The sequence below is a fragment of the Penicillium cataractarum genome, assembly GCF_028827025.1.
Source record: "Penicillium cataractarum strain IBT 29864 chromosome Unknown utg000008l, whole genome shotgun sequence".
Lineage (NCBI taxonomy): Eukaryota > Fungi > Ascomycota > Eurotiomycetes > Eurotiales > Aspergillaceae > Penicillium > Penicillium cataractarum.
In genome coordinates this window covers 3,162,740-3,171,933 of record NW_026622744.1, presented here as the reverse complement: position 1 = coordinate 3,171,933, position 9,194 = coordinate 3,162,740, and the positions used below count along the sequence as shown (strand labels likewise).

The 9,194-nt window shown below is 51.5% G+C and overlaps 5 protein-coding genes across 5 annotated transcripts; 1 reads left to right on the top strand and 4 right to left on the bottom strand.

Annotated features, from left to right (window-relative positions):
• Positions 1–919: 919 nt before the first annotated feature.
• Positions 920–3,416, bottom strand: N7496_010289 (6-phosphofructo-2-kinase PFK26; the record flags this gene model as incomplete). Its single annotated transcript, XM_056703202.1, has 2 exons — positions 920–2,759; positions 3,115–3,416. The coding sequence occupies 2 exons, from the start codon at positions 3,414–3,416 to the stop codon at positions 920–922; spliced, it is 2,142 nt and encodes a 713-aa protein (XP_056552202.1).
• Positions 3,417–4,514: 1,098 nt separating this feature from the next.
• N7496_010288 (uncharacterized protein) lies at positions 4,515–4,766 on the bottom strand (the record flags this gene model as incomplete). Its single annotated transcript, XM_056703201.1, has 1 exon — positions 4,515–4,766. The coding sequence occupies one exon, from the start codon at positions 4,764–4,766 to the stop codon at positions 4,515–4,517; it is 252 nt and encodes an 83-aa protein (XP_056552201.1).
• A 143-nt stretch (positions 4,767–4,909) lies between these two features.
• On the bottom strand, positions 4,910–5,402 carry N7496_010287 (uncharacterized protein; the record flags this gene model as incomplete). The annotated part of the gene is made up of 2 exons (XM_056703200.1): positions 4,910–5,317; positions 5,394–5,402. 2 exons carry the CDS (start codon positions 5,400–5,402, stop codon positions 4,910–4,912), a joined length of 417 nt encoding a protein of 138 aa, XP_056552200.1.
• Positions 5,403–5,981: 579 nt separating this feature from the next.
• N7496_010286 (FMN-dependent alpha-hydroxy acid dehydrogenase) lies at positions 5,982–7,751 on the top strand (the record flags this gene model as incomplete). The annotated part of the gene is made up of 5 exons (XM_056703199.1): positions 5,982–6,009; positions 6,103–6,161; positions 6,236–7,481; positions 7,534–7,607; positions 7,665–7,751. The coding sequence occupies 5 exons, from the start codon at positions 5,982–5,984 to the stop codon at positions 7,749–7,751; spliced, it is 1,494 nt and encodes a 497-aa protein (XP_056552199.1).
• A 457-nt stretch (positions 7,752–8,208) lies between these two features.
• On the bottom strand, positions 8,209–9,150 carry N7496_010285 (FG-GAP repeat domain-containing protein; the record flags this gene model as incomplete). Its single annotated transcript, XM_056703198.1, has 1 exon — positions 8,209–9,150. One exon carries the CDS (start codon positions 9,148–9,150, stop codon positions 8,209–8,211), a length of 942 nt encoding a protein of 313 aa, XP_056552198.1.
• Between the last annotated feature and the right edge of the window lie 44 nt (positions 9,151–9,194).

Below are 9,194 nucleotides of genomic sequence, written 5' to 3'. Positions count from 1 at the left end.
AAGGTCGAATTAGACAAGGTTGATAGCGTCAAATCCACTCCTGCCCTCTTGGCCTCCGATGTCATGATCGCACAATGTACTTTGTATAAACCATCTGCACCACAAGGACACATCAACAAAATTTCCTTCAACTTTAGGGTCTATGGATAGATAGTCTACTTATTCCCCTAAAAAAGTCTAATCCATCACCTACCTCCAAAACATACACAGCTACAACATTACGTAGATAATAAAGAAAGAAGAAGTAGGTAAGAATATGTGTATGACCTAAGACGAACGCCTAAAGTCCGGCGACAAATCACAAAGAAGCAAATGTCTCACCGTCACGATCTATCAACCCAGTACCGCCAAGACATCGAGAAATGCCCGACGATGGAAAAGAAAAATTTGGAATCTCATGGAGTCATGACGCTCGAGGGCGGGTCATAGGTAGCATAACACCCGCCTGAACGCCAAACCCATGCAAAAGACGTGCGGCGAGGAAAAACAAAAAGAGATAAGAAACACAGAATTGAGAAAGGTTGAATCATAAGAATAGAGGAAACCCAGAACGCCCGTTCATGCGGCGGGAGTCTGGGAAAAAAGCAAACGGCCACGGTTGGAAAACGGGGAGTGCGGAAGTGAAGTGGTGAGAGATTGGGATGATAGTACATAGAGGGATGGGGGCACTGATAGGGATACAGGGCAGCCATGGCCCCGTGAGAAGCACCAGAGCAATGATGGAACACGGGGCAAAGGCGAGAAAGCATGTGCAGCAATGGATATGAATATGGATATTGATGGTGTTGACTTGGCTGTATGAAGCAAGTCGGAGTGATGTTGAAAAAATATCGTCGCAAGTCATGGCATGTCGTAAGATGGAGAGCATTGTGGAGTCAATAGACCCCAAGCAAGGCTAGCAAGATTCGATTTCGCAAATCTACTGTGCACCGACCTGGTGCAACTCATAGTTGGGAATGTAGTCGAACCAATCAGTCTCAGGATTGTACTGGTAAGCCTTGAAGTCGGTACCGTAAGGCTTGGGCTCCAACATGTACAGCATGCCCATGGGAACATCCAGGTCGGCGACCTCGTCGCGCTTCAGACCGCGGAAGTAGGACAGAAGGACACGAGCAGTGGATCGGTGGCTAGCCAGAAGGACGTGGTCGGTGGTGCGCTCGACCTCAACAATAACGGCTCGGAGACGGTTGATGATGTCCAGATAGCTTTCACCGCCGGGACCAGGGTAGCGGTAGAAGAGCTTGTCCTTCTTGCGGTGAGCATACTCCTCGGGGTATTGCTGCTGAATCTCCTTGTAGGTCATGCCCTCCATCTTTCCAGAGTGGAGCTCGTCAAGCATTCGCATCTCCTTAACATCGTAATCGTCCTCATTGAAGTGCTCAACGGTTTGCACAGCACGCTTCATCATCGACGACCACACGCAGAAGTTGCGAGGGCGATCACGAGGAATGTACGACGGGTTGGGAGGGGTGCTGTCACCAGGACGGGGCGGGAAGTGCTTAATCAGGTTCTTCTGGCGCTGGTAAAGCTCCCACTGCTTACGCTGGTGGTCGACGAAGCGAGCCAAGGCCTTTGCGTAACGCTTGCCATTCTCACTGAGGTCAGAATCTCCACCAATACGGCCGGCCTCGTCATCCAGGCTCTCACCGTGACGGGTGATCCAGATCTGGCGTGGAGAAAGGTTGAAGTTAAGCAGGTAGTAGACGACCTGAGAAGAGAGGAAGCCGTGGGTCTGGTGCGAAACAATCTTGCGACCGACATCGATCATTTGAATGTAGGCCATGTCGTGGTTCTCCTCATATTCGCCCAGGGGAACGTACGACTTCTCGTACAGAGCAACACGTTTCTTGAAGTCTTCCAGAGCAGTGACTGGATCTTGGCCCTTATAGTCAGGACCAGAAAGCTTCAGGCGCATGTTAGCTTCCAGGAGGTTCTTGTCCACACAGCTGCTCTCAAGGAACAGAATGCCCAGCTCGGGGCCAGCACGCTGGCGAATATGGTCGACAATAGCCTTGCGACGTTCCATAGTGCTGTTTGTGGCATCGAGGATACCAACGCTGCCGCCTTCCTCGAGGATGTACTCGAGCAGCTCGTCAAGAGTGTCCAGGGCCACTTGCTCACGGAGCTTCACAGCACGCTGGTTCTGAGGATCAAAGAAGTTTGCACTCTGATCCATTGGTTCAGGGGAGGCTTCCCTAATGACCTTGTCATTGCCGGTGGACTGAGCAGAACCTGCATCTATGGAAGGAATCACAGTGCTTCCATTCTGTGAGATGGAGGATCCGGGCTCCTGTCCGTTGATGAGAATCTTGGCAGGAACCGCTGGAGGTGGGAGTGCTGTATCATTTGGTGGTGAAGCGTTCTCAGGTGGGGACGATTCGTTCTGGTTCATTGTTCCAACGCTGACGCTCAGTCGGCGTACAGAGTCCACGAGATCCTTGTGGACATTGCTGGGACGCTTCTCCAGGGGATGTCCAATCTTGGCCGGCGAGGGTGACTTGCCAGCGGCCACACGACGACGTTCACCGACGTTGAAGATCTCGGTGTCATGCTGGAGCCAGTTCAAGTATCTAGCCAGCTTCTTGGTGATGTAACTCTTGCCTCGAGCCGGCAGGCCGACCATGACAATAACGAGCTTGGAGCCGACATCACGCTGGGCGATGCGTCCGTCCGGGGAGACCTTGGACTTGGTCAAGCCGGGAATATCAAGAGTAGTTGCACGAACCCGGCTGGGGGTACTGACGGTGGAGAGACCATTGCTGTATGTAGAGAGATATGTATTAGCTAAAAGTCATCATCAACGGAAAGAGACAGGCGGCCCAAGGCCCACAGTCAAAATGCCACAAGATCGCGATGAGGCTCCAGAAGCGGATTCAGCCACATCAACCCAGGGACCAGTCAGGCATCCAGTAGCGGTCAAGCCCAAGCTTTGTGATCTCTGGGGACAAGCTCCACGCTTACGGGAAGGACTTCACCCGAGGCACATCGCAGGGTTGGCCCAGGGTCCCTTCTCATAGGTCCGGAGTGAAACAAGCAACCATTTGACACGAGACAAGGTTCTAGACTTGCCGGGAAGGGATAAATATTGACGACTCAGACGCAGGGGAGACTTACATCTGTGGAGACGGGGGTGCGGTAGAAATCGGAGTGTCAGTCAGAGCGGTTCCGACTCCGCCCTTGGGCGGCTGTGAGGTTCTGTGGACATCGGAATGCAGGTCATTCCCTAGCGCTCTCCCAACCACAGTCTTCGGAGGAGGCATCAGAGCTCCTTCTTTTCCCGAGCCGAGACTAGCTCCGTGGGAACTGATGCCGTTGGACCGTTGATTCATAATTCTTTGATCTCCCAGGCCCATGAGATCAGGCGAGGTGGCCGACGTCATGATAGCCGACCGCGCGATGGTGGAATGCTGCGCCATCCCCGGCTAAGGGGGATCGGAACTTCCGGGGAGAAGTATTTGAGAGGATGTGGAACCCGGGCTTCGGGTCTTTCAAGGATTTGAGAAGTTGTGCTCTCGAGGATGAGGAGATCTCGATGAGAAAAAAAAAGGCCTTTTCTGAAGAAACAAAGCGGGAGGGGAGAAAGAAGGTGGGCGGGAGAATCGGATGACTCAACTCCGGCAAAAGTGGACGTCACTTTCGACTGTGTGCTTCACTTCGGTGATTTGGTTGGTGAGAACTGCCCTCACAACTGGGGAGTTCCAGCACAAGAAGGAAAAGCCACGGAGATTAAAAGTGAGTTGGGATTGCTGGATTCTGGATTGAAGATGGTTTAGGGGGAGTGTTGATGGGGTTTCGCTGAAGAGAGATTTATTTGTCGCAAAGGGGGGTAAAAGGTTGAGGTTGATGAAGAGACAACGTGATGCTGCTGACACGAGGCAGGAAAGTCGTGAGATCGTACTGAAGGTAGGTGATTTATCTTGTTTCTACGTTGGAAAAAGATAGAAACGTGTAGGAGCGTCCCGTTCAGAGCATAACGGCACTTTCCCCAGTAAATAATGAAGTCACAGAAGAACACTGATCGCCAGAACCCACTTGGTGGATCTCTGGGGCATAAGTGGCTTTGCAATATGATGTCAAATCTTCAAAGTGAGATTTCTATGCAGATGCGAAATTATGAGAAGAATCCGAGAGATTGGATTTATGCAGCTTTCGAGCTTTCTATATATACATACCCTCCTCTCCCCAGAGGAACGAGGCAGGTCTTGCGAGTCTATTGGCGATACATCGATCTTTATCTTACCCAGAATGCTTGGCTCAACACTTTCCAGGCCAAACCAGAACGGTGGATCAGCCTCCATAGCTCCATCTGCAACCCCTGTGTAAATCTCTAGCCCTGCAATGCCCCCCGGAATATCCACCGAGGCGTTCGCTCAGTATGGGATCTGCACAATGCCTCTCCGTCGTGCCAAGAACCAAGCAAGTAGGTGCGGTCAGCGTCTAGGTTGGCGGACATCCAGGAGTCGCCGAGAAAGACCGAATGATAAGGTCGCAGAGGTGCGATTTAACACCCAATTTCAATTCCAACGACTCCGCTGGAAGGCACAGCCCGACTCTTGGGGCGCCTTGTACGACATACGCCTCACCGCTCGGGCGAGTCCTCCTCCCTTTCCGACATACTCGGCCTCCTTGGCGGTTTCTCGGTCCCCAGGTTCCCAACACAGCAGATCGGACTCCGACCAACTGGATGCCGCCGCGCTCTCACGGGTGATCGACTCCGCCGCCCGTATCCGCGGGCTGACGATAATGTCGCCGGGGGTGTGGTACATCATTCTTGGCGCTTGGCGGTAACGCAGGGGGGTGGGAGTGGGCGTGATATCCTGTGCACGGAAGATGTGGTCTTGCTGGGAGTTCCATCAGGGAGGGAGGCGGAGTATCTCACCATCCCCCCTCTCCGACGCCCACGTTTTGACTAGTTGCTTAGGCTCAAAGTGAGGCCGATCAAGCAGGCGTATGCCGCTACACTCAGAGCAGTCAGCACCACCACGGCATTTCCACTGGTCCTAAACTTGTGTCGATGGATTCCATCGTCTCCCACTTCTGAGAAAAATTGTCGGTTTCCTTGGGAGCGGCGGAACAATCCAATAATCAGGACACCGGTACCGTAAATGGCGAACAGCGCACCGATACTGTAGAACTCGGCGGTGAAGATCTTGAGGACGACGAGGGCAAAGGAGAATTGGGAGAGTGCAGTTCGGACGTAGGCACCTTCAAATGTTCGCTGAGCGGCACGCACTTCGACAATTTCGTCCGAGGTCAGCACTGCGGAGCGAGCACGGTGCATCCGCAGACGATATCGGTCGGCCGCTCGTCGCTGAAACTGTTAGTGAGGCGAGACAGGAATGGGCTCTCGGTGTATGAGAGCCAAAAAAAATAATGTATGGTAGTCAACACACCTCAAACATAGTGATAAAGTCCCCGGCAAGCTGGATCGTGAAGGTTCCTGGGGAAAGTTCCCTCAGAAGACAGCCGATGCAGTCATTTCGATGGGGAAAGATGGAGAAGGAACCGCGTGATCGTGCTCACGTGGACTCGACCATCGTCTCATCCTCAACTTCGCCCTGTTTTCGGTTTAGCATTAACCCACCGAACTACCGTTAACATTATTCTGGAACTTTGGCACTCTAGAACCTTGGAGATCGATTTCCGAGTATCTGGGGTCCCCGTGTACCGATGACAGCGAATTCCACAACGCCTTCTACTGGCTGTTGAGTCGTGCAAAAACAGTCGTGCAATTTCCCCACCAATGACGTGGGGGTGTTTCTAATGCTCGAGACGGTCGGCTATCGAATTTACCCAACGAGGGAGCCCAATCGCCGGATATTTCCCCAAGGAACCCCCACACGCCCAGCATTGACGGTCGGCGCCTTCTCCGAACAGGCCCTCTTTCCCCGACTTTCTTTTAACTTATCTCTTTTCTCCCCTCTTCTTGAGCGTCTTTTGCGAATTGAACATCTGCGATTGTCGTATTGTGCTGATTCAACATGGCAAAGGTATTCGACGCTGCAGAAGGTATGCTCTTGCTTCTCCGCACGGAACTCTGGACCCTCCCCAACGGCCAACGGGGTCTTCAATTCGTGGGGGTACGCTGACTCGATTGCGCAGTTGCGAAGCACAACACTCCCGAGAGCTGCTGGGTGATTCTATACGGCAAGGTCTATGATGTACGATTGCTCCAGTTTCTCATTGATCCTCGGAAAGGGAAAGCGGAAGAGCTAACACTATGGACTATACTTAGGTCACCGATTTCCTATCCAGTCACCCTGGCGGTTCAAAGATTATTTTGAAGCTCTCTGGCAAGGATGCTACTGAGGAATATGACCCCATTCACCCTCCGGGTACTTTAGAAGAACTGAAGCCAGAGGCCTGCCTTGGAATCGTGGACCCAGCAACATTGCCCAAGGACGAAGCACCAGCAAAACCCCAGGAGCCGGCGGCAGGACCCCCTCCTATGCAAAATCTCCTCAACCTTGACGAAATTGAAGAAGTTGCTACGAAGCAAGTGAGCCAGAAGGCATGGGCCTATTACTATTCGGCATCGGACGACAAGTTTTCCAAGCGCTTTAACAACGAAGTCTACCGATCCATCCTTCTACGACCAAGAGTCTTTGTTGACTGCACCAAGTGTGACTTGGATACTTCAGTACTGGGACACAAATTGGGCATGCCTATTTATGTGTCACCCGCAGCTATGGCACGTCTCGGCCATCCTTCCGGTGAAGCTGGTATTGCAGAGGCGTGCCGAAGCTTCGGTGCCATGCAAGTCATCTCTAATAACGCATCCATGACCCCCGAACAGATTGTCAAAGATGCAGCTCCAGACCAGGTCTTTGGCTGGCAGCTTTATGTTCAGGTCGATCGCAAGAAGAGCGAGGCGATGCTGGCTCGCATCAATAAGCTCAAGGCTATCAAGTTCATCGTTCTCACTCTCGATGCCCCCGTTCCGGGTAAGCGTGAAGAAGATGAGCGAAACAGTCTCGTGGGGGCCACTGCCCCTGTATCAAGTGGCGTGAAGGCTGCTGACCGCTCAGCTGATGGCACTCCCGACGTGAGTGGCCCAGGCGGATCTGGCGGTGTTGGCCAGCAGCTGTTTGCCGGTACCGATCCTTCCTTGACCTGGCAAGAGACGCTGCCCTGGTTGGCAAAGCACACTGATCTGCCTATTATTCTGAAGGGTTTGCAAACCCACGAGGATGCATACCTTGCCTCCCTGCACGCCCCACAGGTCAAGGGAATTATCCTCTCTAACCATGGTGGCCGGGCTTTGGACACTGCCCCACCAGCCGTGCACACTCTCTTAGAGATCCGCAAATACTGCCCCGAGGTCTTTGACAAGCTCGAGGTTCACGTCGACGGTGGTATTCGTCGCGGAACAGACGTCGTGAAGGCTCTCTGCCTCGGAGCGAAGGCAGTTGGTCTTGGACGCCCTGCTCTGTGGGGTCTGGCAGCTGGCGGTCCCGATGGTGTTCGCAGGACATTGCAGAGTATGTACTTTTCCAACTTGATAATAGTCTTCATGCTAACAGTCTGTTACAGTCCTTGCCGACGAAACCAAGACGTGCATGCGCCTGCTCGGTGTGGAAACCGTGGATGCACTAGGCCCTCAACATGTATGCGTCCTTCTCTACAATCCCGCTCTTTTCTGATGAAATACTGACGTTTTCTAGATCAACACCCGCATGGTTGAGCAGCAGATTTACGATGGTCCATCTGCTCTTGACTCTTTACGACGTGCTTTCCGGGCGAAGCTTTAGGCGCATATGTAGATACCACCTTGTCTGTAAAATTTTGTTCTGCTGTCTATAATTTGCCAAGAATTATACATCGTTTACAATATAGCTTGTTTCTATTATCATTGGGGTTTTAATTTTTTTTTCTTGAAAGGTCTAGCACTAATTAAAACGTTCATATCCTCGGATCTCCATTGAAATTTTGTTGAGTTTTGGTGGTCTCCGCAATAAACCACATAACTAATCTAGTAACACAGCGTGGGAGAAAAAGCGTAGAGCAAAATGTTTAATAGGTATGACTTGAGTGCTCATGATAAAAGGAAGGTAAGAAGAGTAGATTGAGGATGAAAAGAAAAGAGAATATAAAAGAACGAAAGTCCAGGCGAAGATTTCAGTTCATGTTGCAGTTCATCGAGTCCCTTCGTACTGAAGGAACTTGAATAGGAAGCGATTTCAAGTCGAAACAGCTCATCTTGTTCGTCTAGCTTGAACCAACGGCAACGTGGACCTCAACGGTACCAGGAGTATCATCCTGTTTGATATAAATCAAATCCAGGATACTATCACCATCCCAATCATACATCATCCATGTACCATTATTCTCAACCGAGAAGGTAGTAGACACACTCTGAATAATAGTCTGGTACCCAGACGCAGCCGAAGCAACATTCACCTCAACATAACCAGATGCAGTATTCATGTTCTGAATGAAAACCAAATCATAAGATCCAGCCATGTTCCAATTCGCCAGCTGCCAGGTACCATCATTGCTGATAGAGAGACTCGACACAGTCTTGCTAGTAAGCGTTGAGTAGCTCGAAGCTCCGGATGCGACAAAGACCTCGGCGTAATTAGATTCCGTGTTACTGGTCTGGATGTAAACAAGATCGAGAGTCCCATCACCGTCGACATCAACCATCTGCCAGCAGCCGTTGATCTGCACGTCAAACACAGTCTGTACATTCTGCAGGAGATACGACTGGAACTTCGACGCACCAGAAGCAACGGTGATTTCCACCTTTCCGGAGTCCGTGTTTCGGTTTTGAATGTAGATCAGATCCAGTGTTCCGTCGTTGTCATAATCAGCCAGTTCCCAGACACCGTTATTCTGCAGCGATATAGCGGATGTCTCGTCGAGGGCGACATACGAGTATCCATTTGGAGCGATTTGGACACGGACGTCGCCGGAGCTTGTACCGATGGTTTGGATGTAGGCGAGGGCGGGCACGGTGTAGGTGAAATCGTCGAAGATATCATCGCCAAAGTCTTCCGTGTACGAGACCATCTGCCAAGTCCCGAATTCAGCGGGTGCTGGGAAGACTGTACCAGTTTCCTGGACACGGCTCTGGTATGGAGAGGCTGTGGCAGTGCCAATTTGCCATGCTAGTTGGCATAGAGCGAAGAGGTAGGTCCGAGAATGCATAGTGGAATATTAAAAGAGTGTGGTTAAAGGAGTGACTAGTCTTG